The sequence below is a fragment of the Palaemon carinicauda genome, chromosome 10 (genome assembly GCF_036898095.1).
Source record: "Palaemon carinicauda isolate YSFRI2023 chromosome 10, ASM3689809v2, whole genome shotgun sequence".
Classification (NCBI taxonomy): domain Eukaryota; kingdom Metazoa; phylum Arthropoda; class Malacostraca; order Decapoda; family Palaemonidae; genus Palaemon; species Palaemon carinicauda.
Genome location: NC_090734.1, coordinates 138,344,186 through 138,364,390, shown reverse-complemented (window position 1 = coordinate 138,364,390; position 20,205 = coordinate 138,344,186). Strand labels below are relative to the sequence as shown.

At 34.5% G+C, this 20,205-nt stretch overlaps 1 protein-coding gene across 2 annotated transcripts in view; it reads left to right on the top strand.

The window, feature by feature from the left end:
- Positions 1-18,894, top strand: part of Vha100-1 (V-type ATPase subunit a family protein Vha100-1) — a 61,633-nt gene extending 42,739 nt beyond the window's left edge. For both annotated transcript variants that reach the window (XM_068381982.1, XM_068381981.1), the window contains exons 6-17: positions 3,305-3,431; positions 3,888-4,064; positions 4,224-4,436; positions 5,027-5,174; positions 5,728-5,867; positions 7,005-7,141; positions 7,360-7,572; positions 8,206-8,386; positions 8,564-8,737; positions 9,949-10,147; positions 13,363-13,540; positions 15,885-18,894. In XM_068381982.1, coding sequence (XP_068238083.1) covers positions 3,305-3,431; positions 3,888-4,064; positions 4,224-4,436; positions 5,027-5,174; positions 5,728-5,867; positions 7,005-7,141; positions 7,360-7,572; positions 8,206-8,386; positions 8,564-8,737; positions 9,949-10,147; positions 13,363-13,540; positions 15,885-15,990 — 1,993 coding nt within the window. In that variant the 3' untranslated portion in view covers positions 15,991-18,894. The remainder of the gene's footprint in view (positions 1-3,304; positions 3,432-3,887; positions 4,065-4,223; positions 4,437-5,026; positions 5,175-5,727; positions 5,868-7,004; positions 7,142-7,359; positions 7,573-8,205; positions 8,387-8,563; positions 8,738-9,948; positions 10,148-13,362; positions 13,541-15,884) is intronic.
- The last annotated feature ends 1,311 nt before the right edge of the window (positions 18,895-20,205 follow it).

Below are 20,205 nucleotides of genomic sequence, written 5' to 3'. Positions count from 1 at the left end.
TGATCTTTAACTCTGAAAATGGAAGTACACTACATATGCCTTGGAACATAAATTCCTTTTGGCAAAGCCTGTTTAAGTAGAAATTGGCAGAATAGGCTAGTTGCAAACTACTTTACTGTGTAAGAGAATATACTTTACCTTTACCAAACTGAGTAACAATAACTTTTACTCTAAACTGAAACAGTACAAAATTTTACCTTTATTATTGAGCTATTGATCCTTGGGTTACCTCATGGAAGAATCCATAAACAGATGTTAATCTACTAGTTACTTACCATTAGTTTGGCTTGTTTATGGGAAATTTGGCTTATACACAGGATACTCGTGTAAGCAGCTAAACCCTGATTGAATCTGATTTTGTGTATGTACTGCCTTTAGAAGAGGTAGGGGTTGTATGAATCAGATTTTTACAGTTAGGCAGATATGAGAGAAATATTTAGCAAAAGGTAAGGAGGTGTATGTTGCGTTTATGGATCTGGAGAAAGCGTATGATAGAGTTGATAGGGAAGCAATGTGGAATGTGATGAGGTTATATGGAGTTGGTGGAAGGTTGTTGCAAGCAGTGAAAAGTTTCTACAAAGGTAGTAAAGCATGTGTTAGGATAGGAAATGAAGTGAGTGATTGGTTTCCGGTGAGAGTGGGGCTGAGACGGATGTGTGATGTCGCCGTGGTTGTTTAACTTGTATTTTGATGGAGTGGTGAGAGAGGTGAATGCTCGAGTGCTTGGACGAGGATTAAAACTGGTAGACGAGAATGACCACGAATGGGAGGTAAATCAGTTGTTGGTTGCGGATGATACTGTACTAGTTGCAGACACAGAAGAGAAGCTTGGACGATTAGTGACAGAATTTGGAAGAGAGTGTGAGAGAAGGAAGTTGAGAGTTAATGTGGGTAAGAGTAAGGTTATGAGATGTACGAGAAGGGAAGGTGGTGCAAGGTTGAATGTCATGTTGAATGGAGAGTTACTTGAGGAGGTGGATCAGTTTAAGTACTTGGGGTCTGTTGTTGCGCAAATGGTGGAGTGGAAGCAGATGTACGTCAGAGAGTGAATGAAGGTTGCAAAGTGTTGGGGGCAGTTAAGGGAGTAGTAAAAAATAGAGGGTTGGGCATGAATGTAAAGAGAGTTCTATATGAGAAAGTGATTGTACCAACTGTGATGTATGGATCGGAGTTGTGGGGAATGAAAGTGATGGAGAGACAGAAATTGAATGTGTTTGAGATGAAGTGTCTAAGGAGTATGGCTGGTGTATCTCGAGTAGATAGGGTTAGGAACGAAGTGGTGAGAGTGAGAACGGGTGTCAGAAATGAGTTAGCAGCTAGAGTGGATATGAATGTGTTGAGGTGGTTTGGCCATGTTGAGAGAATGGAAAATGGATGTCTGCTAAAGAAGGTGATGAATGCAAGAGTTGATGGGAGAAGTACTAGAGGAAGGCCAAGGTTTGGGTGGATGGATGGAGTGAAGGAAGCTCTGGGTGATAGGAGGATAGATGTGAGCGAGGCAAGAGAGCGTGCTAGAAATAGGAATGAATGGCGAGCGATTGTGACGCAGTTCCGGTAGGCCCTGCTGCTGCCTCCGATGCCTTAGATGACCGCGGAGGTAGCAGCAGTAGGGGATTCAGCATTATGAAGCTTCATCTGTGGTGGATAATGTGGGAGGGTGGGCTGTGACACCCTAGCAGTACCAGCTGAACTCGGTTGAGTCCCTTGTTAGGCTGGGAGGAACGTAGAGAGTAGAGGTCCCCTTTTTGTTTTTGTTTCTTTGTTGATGTCGGCTACCCCCCAAAATTGGGGGAGGTGCCATGGTATATGTATGTATGTATGTACTGCCTTTATTTAGAGAATTATCATTGTAGTTCAGCAGTTTGAACTGGATTCCAGAAATATATAGTGGACCATGAAGCATTAGGACATAAGTCTCCATTGTTTACAATGGTTGAGATAAGTTCCTTAGTAAAGAAATTGTCTAGTGTAAAAGTAATATGTACTGTATTTCCAAAATTCAATACATCTGCACAATCAAGGTCTGAGAGTAGTAAGGGGAAGTAAACCATATTTGGTAATCTTGTAGATTGATGGATGCCATACACACTGCCGGACATTATTTCAGTTTGTCTGTTGTTCTCCAATTCCTATACTGTATTAACTAAAAGATGTATCCAATATAAATCTCACAGCATAGATTATGCAGGTGAAACTTTGAAAAAAATTGAAACTTCAAGGCGCAACGTTAAAGTACTGTACAATAGATTCGAGAACAGCAACGCTTCACTCCTCTCTCTTTCCGCTCTCCTAATAATGTGAGACTTTTTTCTCTGTACTTAACCATTACTAAGAATAAACACTTAACCAACTAAATCACATTCATAACAGAACATATATGCACCACATTACACTGATTTTTGCATAATTGTTGAAACTTCAGTTGCCATGTACAGTATAACAAATTTGAGTTAATTTTTGATAAATTTTGCCAAAATCTCTTATCAGGAGGCAGATAGAACAAACTCAGATTAAGTGTAATTAATTTAGATATTTTTACCCCTCTACAAGAATCTGGTGGTAACAAGCATTTGTTAATAGTAGTTTTTCTTAGTTTAATTATTTGTACTGCAATGAGAAAAATACTCAACATACAGTATTGAAGATCCAAATGATCGTTGCAGTTTAGAAATTTTGTATAATTTTAGTCTTCTGTTTTATGGATAATTGATTAACTAATGTAAAATGTAATGTTGGTTAATTGAAATGTGATTAACCCAACTCACTTGTAAATTATTTTAAAGTCCTGTACAGTTATTAACAAGTGTACAATATTCTATAGTTGAGCCTTGCCTCTGAACCATTTACTGCATATAGGTAAGATAGCCTCTGTATTTAGTGTAATACTCTTGTTGCTCAAAGATTTCAGCTGTTTATCCTGTTCTTAGAGTGAAATATTTGTCCTCAGTTCCTATAAGAATATGATACACTTTTCCATTGTTGATTTGAATATTGTAAGTGTTTTACATTGAGAATTACATCCATTACTTTAATCTTAAGTCTTTTATTTATTATTTTTCTCTGTTGATTGTTTTAACAATTGGTTTTTGCAAAATATAAAAGTTATGAATGTATTGTTTCATTTTTTGAGAACTGGTTTACTTTTTAAATATGTTATAGTTCCAGCTTCTTGTACACAATTACTAGAAAGCTTAAAACATTTCTTTCTCAGATTTTTCAGAAAATTAATTACAGAATAGATATATAATTATAAATAAATATATATTGCTGTTGCTTAATTGTGCACATTGATATGATGTTTCAGTTTCGTTGCTGGTGTGATTTTGCGAGAAAGAATCCCAGCATTTGAGCGTATGTTGTGGAGGGCGTGCCGAGGTAATGTGTTTTTGCGGCAGGCCATAATCGAAGATCCTCTCGAAGATCCAGTAACGGTAAGTTTAAAATTTTTCTTACTGGGATGTTGTTCATTATTTTTACTGATCAGAAGAAGCTAATAATTAAATACAATATTCCATTCTTGATGGTAGTGTAGGTGTAGTTTTGTTATCTACTGATGGGAGTTGGAAGCACTTTGATACACCTGTTATGTATAGTTGAAGTACTGATTAATTTTAATGGTTATAATATTTATTACTAGGAGATATTAGCTATTAAACATTTATTTTAATCTTGGGTTCAAGTCAAAGAAGAAATATACTGTATATTTGCTTTTTTATATGAAATTTTTTTTTCGTGCAGTTGTTCAACTTAGTGTCTTTTGTAACCAAGATTTGATTAGCTTTTTAAAAAAATCTGAGGTTTTATATGTGGTCTGAAACATTTTTACATGTTTATCAGGTAAAAAAAAAAAAAAGATTAATCCTCATATACTTTTATGTTTGTTGCAGGGTGAGCAAGTATATAAGTCTGTGTTCATCATCTTTTTCCAAGGAGATCAATTAAAGATGCGTGTTAAGAAGATCTGTGAAGGATTTCGTGCTACTATGTACCCATGCCCTGAGGCACCAGCTGACAGGCGAGAAATGGCTATGGGTGTGAAAACTCGTTTGGACGATCTCAATACTGTAAGCAAATGAAATTTTCCCTTAGGAGTGATTTGTAGTCATCTGTTCATAGTATTTTCATGTGCATTTTGGGATTCTTAGATCTAATAATTGTTTGCGTTATTCTTGTCTTTTGGATTATAGAAAGGCATTTTTGAAAGCATTCTATTTGTATTTTAGGTGTTGAGCCAAACCCAGGATCACCGTCATCGTGTATTAGTGTCGGCAGCTCGCAACATTCGTGCTTGGATGATGAAAGTGTGGAAAATTAAGAGCATATATTACACTCTAAATATGTTCAACTTGGATGTTATCCAAAATGGGCTAATTGCTGAATGTTGGATCCCTGTTGCAAATCTTGAGGATGTACAGCTGGCACTGCGCCGTGGCACGGTAAGCACCTAAGGTTAAACAGTAACTTGCTTAGTCTCATTTTTCTTTGTAGGATGTGTTGCTGAAGTACTTTGGTTCTTATGCTTTAGTGAAAAGTGATAATAAATTTAGTTATCCCATCCCACTAATTCCAGTGCCTGGGCTCTGCCCTAAATTTTATACTGTAATCTGACCCAGTTCAAACACCCTTTTGTTAGCTTTGCCTGTGAAAGAAATGTGAGGGTGCATAATCATGTTTTTGTTTTAGTAGTGAGTTTTATAAGCTATAAGATTAAATATTTGATAGTTCTTTCACTATAAATAGGGTTTTGTAGTATCTGGCGTGTCAGTACCTGTGTGAAATAAATGTTTGAAGAGTTTGGTGATATTTGATTTATAGTAATTATGCATTGGTTTGACCATCTTTGTTTAATTATAATCATATTTACACTTGATAATTGCTTTCTTGATAAGAAACTTAGTACTGTGCTTGATACTTTAAATAAGTCATCATTATGGGTAGGGCACAGATATAAGCTGTTGATAATCATATTTCATTTAAGTTTATAGAATCTGCTTTTATATATCAAATAAAATTCCCATGTTTATAGGAGAAAAGTGGAAGTCTGCCTGCAATTTTGAATCGACTAAACACAGTAGAAGCACCGCCTACTTTTCATCGTACCAACAAGTTTACCAAAGCCTTTCAAGCGTTGATTGATTCTTATGGTGTTGCCACTTACCGTGAAGTTAATCCAGGTCAGTTTTGTGTTGTTTTTGAGTTGTAGATATCCTCATCTATGTAAAAGTTTTTCTCATGTATTTTATCTCTAGGAAAGTAATTTACTGCACTAAATATTTATTTTAACGTTGTTACTTTTCTTAGAATATTTTATTTTTCCTGTTTCCTTTCCGCACTGGGCTATTTTCCCTGTTGGAGCCCCCGGGCTTATAGCATCCTGCTTTTCCAACTAGGGTGGTAGCTTAGCAAGTAAAAATAATAATAATAATAATTCATGGTGGATGGTTAAACAGTTTTTGGAAATACTTTTTGTAATCCAATTGCACCTTTAATTATACCTAATTACTACAAAAATTATATTTTTATATCAAGTCAATGGCTGGTGTCTTAGTTTTATTAAGAATAAGTTGGATTGTTAATCTATTTATTTCCACAGTAGGATTTTTTAAATGTATCTGATATTGTATTGTATTACAGTACTGTATTTGTCATTTATGAAAAATTGGCACTGTAATTTTAATACTGCCACTATAAAATGAAAAATTTATGTATATTTTTTTTTCTTTTCAGCTCCTTATACTATCATTACTTTCCCATTTTTGTTTGCTGTTATGTTCGGAGATTTGGGGCATGGCATAATCATGGCCCTCTTTGGTGCGTGGATGGTCTGGCGGGAGAAACCTTTATCTGCTAAAAAGACTGATAATGAGGTAAAAAAGGGTTACCCTCTCAACAGATTTTGTTGAAACAATTTTTTTGACAATCAAATGTTAATTGAATGGATTAAAAATCCCTAGAATTTTTCATCATTAATAGAATGTTTTATAGAACAATGAATGTGAAGACTTTTGTGTAAATTACAACTGATGAAACTCATCAATGGACTAGGGAATTCTTCAAAGCATAAAAAATGAAATAAAGTTATTCTCTCTAGCCGTTGAATTGGTCATATTCATTTAACCATTGGATTTTAGGTGAATAATATGTAGGACCGAATCTCTGTATTCATATAAGTATTTACAAACATATTTTATGTAGATGTCCAAATTTCAACTAACAATGAACCTCACTTTTTTTTAAATAAATTAATAACCAAATTTTATGAGAATACTCAACATTTTCAATGTACTGTAGAAAATTATATTGTTTAAAAACATAATTTTAAAGCAAATTTTAACACCAGGGAGAAATCCTTTGGACCAGCTTTATGAGAGTTAGTTGCCGTAAGTTAGACTAGTTAACCTACATATAATTGTAGAAATTTAATATGTAATATGTAACTTTCAACATTTTTTCCTCTTAATAACATGCTAGTGACATCATAAAAGAAATTTTTTTAATATTTAAGATAAATGTGTAGGAAAAAATATTTCAATAATTCACCTTGAATTTAAACATTATTTATAAGTACTTTTATGTCTTTTTAATATTTGTCATAAGCTTCTTTTGTTCTCTTTAAATTTACCTTTCTTCAATTTTCACCTCATTTAAGAACAAATACTTTGGACTAGCCCTGTGATAGTGTATGAAGTGTGGTGATCTCTATAAACTAATTTTTAATAATGATAATTGATATTCAAGGTTGAATACAATGAGAACTTTTGAATTGCTATTATAACTTGATACTTTCACTAGACCACTGAGTTCCTTATATACCTGCATCTTACTGCTTTAGGTGGTTATGGGAGGTAGAAAAATGGAATAAAACTTTTAGATAATTTGAACACCCTATGGGAAAAAGACTGAAAGGCATGGATGAAAATCCTCTGCTGGTTGAAGCAATGGTGCAGAGAACCTACTTTTCTTTAATAATTTCAGATTTTGATAGTTCATTTTTACAATTACAGATTTGGAATATTTTCTTTGGTGGACGATATATAATTCTTCTCATGGGTATGTTCTCTATGTACACTGGCTTGATATACAATGATGTTTTCTCCAAAGCACTCAATATCTTTGGTTCCTCATGGCATGGAAGATATAAGTAAGTACTGTAGATTTCGACAAGGAAATTCAACTATATTATAAAGCTGTTTTCTAGTCCTCAAGTTTTTGATGATGCACTTTATACTGATTTAGTTGGTAATCTCTGAGCATGGCTGAAATGAATAGAAAATTAATACTTCTATGTTATACAATATAAAAAGAAAAAAATACCTGTTCAGCCAAAGAGAAATAATGTAATGTTTGGTTTTCTTTTAGTGAGAGTACACTTACATCTAACAAAGAGCTCACCTTGGATCCAGGTGATCCAAATATGTACGATCAAGTTCCATACCCATTCGGATTGGATCCAATGTGGCAGATTTCGACAAACAAGATCAACTTTTACAATTCATACAAGATGAAGATATCAATCGTTTTTGGCATCATTCATATGATGTTCGGTGTCATTCTTAGTGTGTCGAATTACAAGTAAGTATGGCTTTCCTTAGCTTTATCAGTTCTGGCTACTTATATATTTTAAGTAATGATAAAGTTTTTATATTTTTCCAGGTGATAATTAAGTCAAAGAATTCTGCTCGCTCATATCTTAGATTTGCGAATATTCTATTTATTATTCTTCCTCTTTTTCTTTTTTAATTTTTGTAGTTTGTTTATTGGTTTTATTTTAATGTTGCTACTGTTTTTAAAACTTTTTATATAAATTGTTCATTACCTCTTTTATAGTTCATTTATATCCATATTTCTTTCACTAACTGGGTTATTTTTCCCTCCCTGTTGGAACCTTTGGACTTATAGCATAATATATTTTCCAACTAGGGTTGTAGCTTAGCCTGTAATAATATTAATAATAATAATAATAAACTCGTTCAAGAGTATGCCCTTGATTTTGTGTTGAATATTTTAATTTAACTTATCAATAAAGATGCTACATCATTATATTTATTGTCCTGATGGCTGCTTAATTTATTGTGTTGCATCAGTGTATTAACAACTGCCAACATACATGTAAGGAAAGCAAACTCACTAATCTGTTTATTAAGATAAAGTACTGTACATCATTATTGCTTAGCACCAATTAAAGAAAATTTATTTCCATTTCAGGTTTTTCAACAAACATTCAAGAATATACTGTGAATTTATACCCCAGGTTATATTCCTTTGCTCTCTGTTTGGTTACCTGGTCCTTTTGGTTTTCCACAAGTGGACATGGTATGGTGCAAATGGGACTGTTGAGGTTTCCCCCAGCTGTGCTCCTTCTATACTGATTACCTTTATCAATATGGTAAGAAGCTCTTTTGAAGGAGATTTTTATTTATGTATAAAAATGTAGGTAGAGGTTTGAGGTACTACTGTACTGCAACAGTCCTTGTTAGAGATAAATTTGAAAATATGAATAGTATTAACTTTTATAATTTCTAGTATCTGATGACCCAACATGGACATTATTTAACTTATTCAGGTGCTGATGAAGGGGTACGAAACACCAGTTGAAGGTGACGTATGTTCACCCTACATGTACGGAGGGCAGTTTGGGTTCCAGCGATTCTTGGTGGTCCTTGGAGTCATTTGTGTTCCCTGGATGCTCTGTGCTAAACCATATCTCTTTTATCGTAATAACAAGCGCAAGCAATTGGTAAGTAAATTCATTTGATCTATTATTTGGTTTTGATTAAATATAACAATTGAAAAGTAGTCAATTATGATTTATGCCAGGTATTGGTGTAATATTTGCTTGTAGGGAAGTTGAGCTAGAGTATTGTTAAGTTCATTGGACATCAAATGCTATCAACTGCAGACAGCATATAATAAAAGAAAAGAATAGTGTAAAATTTCTCTGAAGTGTTTGGAAAAAGATAAAGATTTGATATTACATACTGTAAAAAGTAGATATTTTAGTAATTTATCCAGTCCACCTGGTCTTTTCAAAATTAATAGCACCGGGCCAAAGGATTTATACCTAAATAATTTAAGCCTAGTGGTAAAAGCCCTACAGATGAAAATTAAAAGGCAACAATGTAATGCAGGCCAGGCAAGGAATGTTCCAGAAACCATCAGACACTCACTACAGTGTGATATGCCAGGCATATTTTAGGCATGAATTGTTGCCATCAGTTGTGGTTAGCTTTAGTTCCTGTAGCATTATACTTTTTAACAGTTGACCTTGATCAGCATACTGTGGATGGCCCCAAATTCTTTGCTGCATGCAGTACTTAGTAAAACCCAAATGTACTTATTTTATGTAACTAATATATTGTGGTTAAGCCACTTTATAATAATTGAATATTTTCATGTGTGGAACATTTCTTATGATATGGACGGAAATTGAAGGTTTTAGTAATTTTCTTCGTAATTTTTATTTCTCTTGGTGTTTTTTATTAACCACCCTGACATTTGCACGATTTTCGTTTCCGCTATACCTTGCAGTACTTTGAGTTAGTGATTGTGAGGGTGGAGGATAAAATGGCACAAAAACTTGTGCGCGCCTAATATTTAACATTTCAAAATTCTCAGTGCACCCAAGCACCTTTCGCCAACTCCACATGAAGAATTTAATCATGGAGATGATGCATTGGGGAAATGAAAATCATTCAAGTGTCAGGGTTGCTTTATGCTTCTCTGTTAAAATAAATTTTATCATTGGAAGTATTCAAATATGCTTATGGTATGAGGACAGTACACAACAGAACTGCAATACAATATATAGATGCTTCTTATATTAATCCTTTCTTTATCTCATAGTATGATTGTGGTACTATAAAATTTTTATGTGCTCTGGCCAAAAATATAAAGTACAATTACCACGTTTTGCTTGATTTATTTAAAATAGCTTTTGGTGTTATTCAGATAATGCAAGCTAATGGTGGAGAAGGTGTCATTGAAGAAGGTGGTGAAGTTGCAGCTGCTCCACCTGGGCCACCAGAAGAGAGTGACATGAGTGAAATGATGATTCACCAAGGAATACATACCATTGAATACGTTCTTGGATCTGTTTCACACACTGCCTCGTATCTGCGATTATGGGCTCTCTCCCTGGCTCATGCCCGTGAGTAATTTCTTTAAATTTTTACAAAAATTTGCCTTTGTTCCTACATGAAAACACAATCTCTTTATTTTATTTATTTAGGAGAAGATAACAGCACAAGCTGGAACACGGCTATAAAACTATTCATGGAGTGTAGTTACCAGTTGGTAGCGGGTAAACATCCCTCCGCTAACTCACTACAACTCCACTTTGATTTCAGCTGTGGTTGAGAGCAGACATTCTCTTCCATGCTTCTGGAACTGACTCGATTGACTGGCTTTTTTTCCATTTCATTGAGCAGGGGTGTGCGTGCTTGATGATGCACAACATGCGGGTTTGTGTGGGTGTGGCGGGCTGCTTTTGTCAAATGTGGAGACTGATCCTCACCGACTGCTCTACATGCAGAGGACTCCTGTGTTCAGGCTTCTTGATGTGACAAGTGTCAGGAGTGGCCATCCTCCCAGCAGTAGGTAGCAGGAGGAGGAAGAAGTTGTCTAAAAGGGATTCTTTGTTTTTGGTGTCTTTCTAGAAGTCAAAGTCTCGACTTCTTCCTCTCACTCCTGGTATCCTTCCCTCTGTCTCTTCTCATTCGGCTTCCTCTGGTTGATGATGGAGCAAGAGCAGTGGCAGTTTAACCCGAGGGTATGAAGTTCTTCCCATCTCCCCTAGTAAGGTTGTAAAACCTTCCTCCCTTGGCAAGTCCTCATCCCAAGACACTTTGCGTCTGTCGTGTCCTTCCTTGGGACTTTCGGGTCCCCTGTCGAAGGACAGGCTACTAGAGGTGTTGGTACATGGGGCTCAGCAGGAGTGTTTCTGCTCTTGGCGGGGTTGGCTTCGCCACTTCCCCTTCTAGAACCATGAGGAGGGAGTCCCTCCTGCTCGGTCTCATGGCCTCTGGACCTTTGTCGTCTCCCAGATCCTCTCCCATCTGAGGATCAGTGGGGTAGCACTCCCTAAGTGTGTTTACCCCTCAGGGAAATCATTTGCTCAGTGCGAGGAAAGGCACCCTTCTCAGCCTGCTGACCCTTCGGAGATTTTCAGCCAATGCCTTCACAAGTGTGAGAGGCTGTCTTCGCTTGGGAGGACTCCCAAGATAGCTCAGAAGCGGTAGCGGGATTCTTTGCCTTTGTGCTCTAGCTCTTCGGACCTGAGCTCTCTGGAGATCTCGGATGATAGCTCTCATGATCCTCCGGCAGACCAGTGCCTCTCCCAGCGTGCCACCATAGTCTCACGAGACTCCAGTGAATATGTTTTCAAAACTAGTATCTACACTTTTCAAATCAACTGGACTTTTTTTCTCTTGCTAAAAGAGACAATTATTACTTGAACTTTCATTTTTATTTTGCAATAAGAAAGTAGGTAGTTTTTGGAAAAATACTCTTATTTTATTTACTTTCAATTTTAATGGCATATAAAAGTTTAGAGGCTTTTCATTCCTGCTGCTGATGCATGATAATTTTAGTTTACCTTTACGATAGGAGGATAGATGTGAGAGAGGCAAGAGAGCGTGCTAGAAATAGGAATGAATGGCGAGCGATTGTGACGCTGTTCCGGTAGGCCGTGCTGCTTCCTCCGGTTGCCTTGGATGACTGCGGAGGTAGCATCAGTAGGGGATTCAGCGTTATGAAGCTTTATCTGTGGTGGTTAACGGGGGAGGTTGGGCTGTGGCACCCTAGCAGTACCAGCCTAACTTGGTTGAGTCCCTTGTCAGGCTGGGAGGAATGTAGAGAGGGAAAGTCCAGTTTTTTCACTTGTATGATGTTGGCTACCCCCCAAAATTGGGGGAAGTGCCTTGGTATATGTATATGTACTGTTACGATGGTTGATTACAAAGCTTGGGAAATTATTTACTTTTTCTTTCAGTTCTTTAGGTTGCATTTGTAACAACTATGGTAATTGTTTATTATCATATGAAAGTTGAAATGAAAGCAAATCAGCTCTTGTTATATGAATCGGTTGTTCTCCATATTAACAAAACTGATTTTTGTTCACTTGTTTATACTGTAGATGTATCATTCTTGTATGCTTTTCAAACTTATTGAACTAGAAGCTGGGGTAAACAGGTGGAAGAAAGGTTAGTTTATTGTAATTTGGTCTCAAAAACGAACTCGCATAATACACAAAATACGTAATAAAAAAAATCTTTTATGGATGAAAATTTGGTGCTCGCACATGCGAGATCTCAAGTGTTACACGAGTATATGCGTTATTACTCTAGTTTACTTCGTTAATTTTTAGGACCATAAATTATCTTCTAAAGAATAATTAATATATGAAAATTGTAAAACTCATCTGCCCTCAGAAACCTGTGATGTAAATTTACCTGGTACAGTACATATAATGCTGTACATTTCTAAATTCGCAATATTCAGAGAAAAATGTGAACCATATGGGGAGGGATTACTGTGTTTACATAAATGCATACAAGCTATTTCTTCCTGAATGGAGTTCTACCCAATGTTTCTTTGGAAGTACAGTCAGCCTTCTGACTCTTCTGGGGATTGGTAAGACACCCATGAAGAGGGAAAACCACATGATATCGGTGGCCTAGAGTTAGTCGAGTCATTAACCCCCCTCCCTGAAATAAATGACTTGTTACCTACGCCCGGTTGACTAACATCCTAAATAACTATACTCTAGTACATTGTTTTGTTGTGGTTTCTATCACAGTATTGTAGTTTATATTACTTTTCAAAGGTAATTGTACATTACTAACACCAACTTATGTATAAGTAATAACAAAACAGTGTTGTTCCTAATGAAAATTACTTGATACTATACTGTAGCATATATTACTGTACAGTAAAATATGTATGGTACTATCACTATAGCACAGCTTAATTAGCAAATTTGATATGGCACATCACTCTCAAGTTTGATTAATTCCATCTTGGTTACAAGACCTCCTAAGATTGCATTTATTACTTGCTCATTTTTCAGATTTATTTTTGTTAGAATTTTCTTCCTTTAAAGTGACATGCTTACTTTTTATGTAAGCGTGTGATAACCAAGAAAAGTTCCCTCTATGGAAATAAAATTAGTTTTGCTGTATATGTATACTGACTTTTTAAATATTAACTTTGAAATTGTTTAGTCATGCTGTTTTGTTATAATATTGGATAATGTTTTTACTGTTGTTTTTAGTATTTCCTATCATGAGTAATTTTAAAGATTTCGTAGATTCATAGATCCTAGATTTTTTCAAGTACAGTATGTTTAATTTTTTATTTTTGCAGAGTTGAGTGAGGTGTTATGGTCAATGGTGTTGAGCATTGGTTTGAGGTCTGGCGGTGAAGGGGGAGGAGGAGGAATCGTGATGTATTTCATCTTCGCTGCTTGGGCCTCTTTGACGCTTGCTATCCTAGTCTTAATGGAGGGACTGTCTGCTTTCCTTCACACACTTCGACTTCATTGGTAATTATATGTTCTATTTATTAAATGCATTTTTACTAATTTAGTTATTGTTAATAATGAAGCCACTTCTTGATGTTCCAAGAAAAATGTTTAGTCTTGTGGTATCACTAAAATGTCACATGCATGAAAACCCTTTGTTGTCCATACAAACCTTTTAGTATTTCGATTCTCACATGCTTTGTATTCCTAAGGACTGGTTCAGTAATAGAAATATTTTAGTTTTTAGGGGGAATAATATCAACCTGCCTGAGTGTTTGCTCTATCATTACTAATTGTCTCGCTAATAGCCTTATGCCTATTCTTCCAGTGTAACTTTTAATGCTGTGACTGTTATGATGGTGTATTATTCGTAACAGTACTCATACGAAAGTGTTTCATAGTGTCTGACATTTTTTATTGGTATTATGTTACTGTACTCTATTTTTGTTTCTGTAATTATTACTACATGAAATTGGTACAGTAAGCTTCATATATACGAATGTCTAGCTTACAAAATCCCGCTATGGATGTGTGCAAAAATAATAATTAAAATGGCTGAAAACGAAATTATGGTCTTATCGCATTGCTATGTGGTAGATTAGTTTGCCACTATGTTTCTTGGCAGCCCTTTGAATGTTATCCCATCATTATTTATATCTACCTGTCATGTGTCTGCTCACTGATCAAGTGTTTGTGCATTTTCAATGCTAAACAGTGAAAAATATAATAGAACCAGTAACTCATCATATCTGGCCACCTCAAGTGGGGTCTTATAATTAAGATCAAAGTCTAAGGAGAAAAAGTCAGCTGACATACAGAGTATAATTTAAAAGTCGCTTTCAGTGACTCCAGTCAAGCCATTTCTAAGCTTTTATTTATATTAATTCAGTAAACAATAGTCATGATCTCCATCCACGTGTCCGAGATCCACCTACTATATTTATTCAAGTCGATAAATAGATAGGAAAGAAGCATCTCGTATCAATTTCACATAGGGATAATTATGTCTGGGTACTCTATTATGTGCTTGGTTGAAATCCTCAAGATATTTTATAAAGTTGATTAAATCCTGAGAACGAGGCTTAATCGAAAGTTAGGAGAATTTATTTGTTTTTATTAGGCACCAGATGAGCGGTCCTCATGATTATCCCAATGCAATAAATTTCAAGTACAGACTAAAAAAAAATTTGCTAGGAAAAGTAGTACCCCTGTTAAGTAAAAAATTAAACTCTACTAAATGCAATAAAAATCAAGGCTGTCTGTTTAATACATTGTCCAAGAGTCCATTGTTGGACAGAGACCTCAGACATGTTCCACTCCCGTTTGTTTATATAGTCTTTCTATGCCAGTCTATATACCTGCAAATTTTCTTAGCTCGTTAATCCATCGTTTTCTCTTCCTTTCCCTACTTCATATGTAATCTCTGGGAACCCACTCTGTTTTTCTTTTTGTCCATGACCATCTATTATCTGTCATTCTCATTAAATGCCTTACCCACGTCCATTTTTTCTTTCTTGTTTAAAAATCCTCTCCTTTACTTTGCTCGTATTGATGTTGCTCTTTTTCTGCATCTTATTGTTAATCACATTATTATTCTTCCATAACTCTTTGAGGTGTAACTAGCTTGTATTCTAAGACAATGGTTACCAACCTTTGTCACTTTGAAGACCCCCTCTCCTAATCCTCATCATCAATTGAATGCTTCCTTTTTAAATATTTCAACATCTCAGCCTTTCTCAATTACAAAAGGATGGGTGAAAGAAAAATTTCTGCTCACTATTTTTAAGACATACTGACTAAGACATGAAAGTGGCACTACAGAAATCTGTTGAACGATGCAATACGAGTATACTTCATGACTCCTGCTGACCTTGAACCCAATTGCTGATTGCTCACCTACTGTGCAAAGCATTTCACCATCATTTGTAGTACCTTTATCAGTAAAAGCAGTGTCTACCTATTTAAAGGACAAAGGTTTGTATGTGTAGGAACAAATAAATTTTTTTTTAGTAATTTGTATTATTTCCTAACTATACAAATCATTCCTTTAAGTTAAACTTCCCTCCTCAACCATCCCTCTCAGTCCTGAGCCAAAGGGTCAAAGTGAGGCTCTTGCGATAGGTGGTGGGGCGGGGCTTCTTGCCCATGTGCACAAAAACCATCTCATTTAAATGACTCTAGTTTCTATAGTTGAGAAAATAATAATTAAAATTTTTTTTTTCAGTTATAGAAGTGAAGAATAGATCATTTATTTTTACCTTTTTGCAGCAAGGTACATTAGATGGTGATGACTTTGCTATTGTATTCTCTATTTATGGAAAAAAAGATTCTTTTAATATAATGTTTTGTATTTTTTTCTCTCCAGGGTGGAGTTCCAAAGTAAATTCTATGGTGGAACTGGTTATCCATTTGTTCCATTTGCCTTTGAAACTATCTTGGACCAAGCTGAGAATGCCATTGTGGAGACATAAGGAATGAAAAATGCAAGAGTAGTTCTCATTAGTCAACTGATTGAAAGATAAGCACAACTAACATTTTGAAAATCACTGAATACTATACTATTTGACTACACTTTTAAGTTTTTATAAACTAACCAAATTTAATGTTTAAAAGCAGCATGTGTTACTTTGAACCTATTCCCATGCTGTGCTGTTGCCACACTTTAGTCAAATTACCCAAGAAATATCAAAGAATTTCTTTTAAGCATTAAGTAACAAATTTCAAAGTTTTGTTCTTATAAAATATTTATTCCTTTCCTAAAAGAGCAGGAAGTCAATAGTGTAGTGCTGCTTGTTTGAGTAATCAGTGTGGTATAGTATTAATCACTCAAGAAAAAAAAAAAATAGGTGAAATTAGTATTGCTTACATGTTTTGCTTGTTGAAGAACCTGTTAGTACATGTATCATCATTAAAGTGCTGTATTCCTGTGTAATGAAGATAAATGTTAATTTATTCTTATAATTTATTCTGATAGTCATGTCATACTTATGCTCTTGAGTTAGCTTAGACTTTCGACTTAGACATTGAACCCAAAAGTGGAGCGCTAGAGATTTGTTCGTTCGTGTGACTTGATGTCAATTAGCGCAGCAATATGTCTAATGTGGATAATCATAACTTAATCTCCACAGAATTTTTTTTTTTTTCCACATGACTTTTAACCATACCAGTCAAAGTGAACTGTCTTCTATGTACAGTACAGTATAGAAAGAACAGTATAGAAGATTTCTTATGATTACAAAAAATTCAGATATGAAATCAAAGAAAGAATAAAGAACAAGTATTAAATGCAAACTAAGAAACAGTAATGAGATGCAAATTGCATACAAGACCTGTGAATAGGTCATGCATTGATACTGTATAAAAAGCATATAAAGCTTTCACACCTCTACATCATAGGGTACAGTATTTTATTGTACCTCAGCTGAGTATCAGATGCTAGTTCTTAGAGCAATAGAAAATTTCAAGCCAAAGTTCAGTTCAGTATAAACTACACTGATATACCATCTATTTTAGGAGTTTTGCCTAGGTATCAGCATGTCAGAATTATTATGCTTAATCCAAGTTTGCAATATTGGTATATTGCCCTCTTAAACCAGAGAGCTTTGGAGGACTTGTGATCAGCATACCTATCAAAAGCAGATGGCCTTGCTCTGCCTTTTTGCTTTGTTAGGCTTCAATACCACACTCTGGTTAGAGTTGGTTTCAAGTTATATTTCAGAGAAAAGTCAACGTTTTAGAGTTGAACACTAAATGTTTCCTCAAATAAAAGATGTTTATATTTAGATAAGCTTGATGACGCTAGCAAGGGGCATATTTAGATAATTATGTTAAAGAGTTAGGAAAAAACTCATTGATCTCTAAATTGTTTGCATAATGCAAAATAGTTCCTAACAATTTGTTTTCATCTTTGGTAACAAGCTAACAGTAACAACAGAAAGACCAAAAAATACAGATTCTACTTAAATTTTCCTTCCTCTTTAGGAAGAGGTCACGTTGGAATTGAATCAGAGCCCTCTAGACTTAGAGGGTGAAAACACCAAATATAGAGAAATTTTTAATGTACAGTATTAGCAACCCATAGTTTATGGAAATAAATTTAATCTCGATGACAATGACCAATTGACAAATTTCCTTGTATAATAGCCAAATTTGACGTTGGCAAGGACCAAGATATTCAAATGGTAAGATAATTTTAAGGCCACATTATACTTTGAGAACTTCATGGAGGTATGCTCAGTGGATATTGCCATATAACCTAATGTTTGAAAGCTCGCAGAATATTGTATTGTCTGGAGTAGAGTACTGAAATTCACTTAAATGGCCAAAGTACATTCTTAATCCCAAGTTGATATTTGGGTAAAAAGAATATTTGTTTGGAGCATGCCATTTGAATATCTGTTGTGAAGTTGGGTCAGATTAAATCTTGAGAATACTGTGAACATGTGCTTCTCTGGGCACAGGTCAAATGACTTGTCATGTTTATAATTCTGATGTCGACTCCATACTTACTATCTATATATTTTTTTTTTGTCTCAGCGTTTGGGATTGTCTGAGTTTTATATCAGTAGATGAAATTGTAGCTGTATTTGATTTTTTTTTTTATTTTAAAGGTAAAAATATTTTATTGCATTTTAATTTTATCTTCTCAGTAATAAAATATATATATATATATATATATATATATATATATATATATATATATATATATATATATATATATATATATATATATTTATATTTATATATATTTTGCAAGGAAACATAGGGAAAATTAAATATTTTCCTTTTTTTTCTGGGTATCACGTTCCCCTGTGAGTTTTATGCATATATATTTTAATTTATATAGTATATATTATTCATTAATCTGAATAATTATATATATATATATATATATATATATATATATATATATATATATATATATATATATATATATAGTGTGCATCTTTTTTTTAAATTGTGTTCAGATACTTTACCTATTAAGTGTTTCAGGTGATATTAAAGTTTCTTTTAATTTGTACAGTATTTATTTTTATTAAGGTTTATTTGGAGAAAAACATTTGAATGGTTATCTAATGTCAAATGAGTTATTTCAGTGTGTTGAATCTCATTCTATTGTATAATTATACATTTTTCTTTTTAGGCAGATTAGCCAAAATTATAGTAGTTACGGATGCAGCTTCAAATATACTGTGTTGACCTTTGTGCTTTCATTTAATGAATGTAGGTTCAATACTTTGATTCAGTAACAATTACTCTCATGAAGAGATTTTGTGTTATCTAGTAAATGGTACTTTTTACTTTAGTAAAAATTTAATAATCTGTTAAGAATTTACCTTATTTAGCATTCTTCAAAATAAATTATTTAGAAAAGCCTTAGACACTTTTATTCTAGTATTAATCTATGCAAATTATAAACCATTATTCGTAATAACTAGGTAAGGATTGACTGAGAAAGTTCTGAATATTTACCCCCCAAAAAGTGGTCATCAAGTGATAAATGATCCCTCTCCAGGTAGGAATTCATATGGGCTTTCCTGAGTTCCATCTTTATGTCATTAGTATTTGCTTTGCTAAGACGACTTATGTTTTTCTTTAATGTTTTGTTACTTTTGTATGCTAAGAAATTGTGCATTTCTGTAGAAATTGATAAAGTAGTTTTACTGATTTGTGTAGAAATTGATGAAGTACTTTATTAATAACTCATTTATATGCTCTCATAGGATGGGCTCAAAGAAGTTTTCCGTAATTAAAATGGAAAAAAATAGTAGCAAGAGAAGAGTTGGAACAGCCATGAATTGCAAAAAGTAGAACAGTATAACTTTGGAACTTGAGGGACACTGCAAAGAGCATCATGTTTTGTCTCTGCAGTACCTTTTGTTACTGTACATTACAAAATCTCTATACTGCCTTTTTTGCCCCTAGTACAGTACCTTCATTTATACCTTTCACTTTTAATCCATTTTCTTTGTTCTCAGAAGTATATGGAAGATCTGAGCAGTTTATCTACTCAAGCAGGAGTGAAATCATCTTTTTATTTTACTGTGTACTTTAGGTACAGTTGTTGACAACAGCAAGGAAAATTATAATATTTTAAAGTACAACTTGATGATACATGCCTCTTCTTGTAGTAGTGAGTACTTGCCTCATTCATTCATAAGGAAATTTAAATATGAAATATTGCCTTTTTGCTGTGTTCAATCTTAACATAGTGACAACCTACAAGGCAACGAAAAAATTTTTCCGAGGCAGTTACCAGCTGTGACAACAACGTTCATACTTGTTGCTCCCTTTACTAAGTTGGAGGCTGACATAGGTCTGTTGGCTAACCTATGCTCTATGAGAAGCCATATTTCAATAACTGTTGACATCCAGTGCATGAAAGTACCTTCCTAAGAAAGCTTTAAGGAAACAGCAGATATGACGCTCGACTTTGGAATCACGGAAAAAGAAAATTGTCCCCAATATAAACCATAGTTCTTTTACATGGGAGATAGAAAATAGCCTAAGCTGGAACATAGTTGTATCGTGAGGAAAAACAAATTACTTCCAAATTTGTCAATTGTTCCGTAACAGGAATACAAACCAATGCTATTTATAGGGGTTGACTCACCCATTAGGAGGCTTGTTGTCCCTGCCAATCTGCCCTTTTGGCTTTGACCTGGCCATTCCCCTCTGTGTGTGTT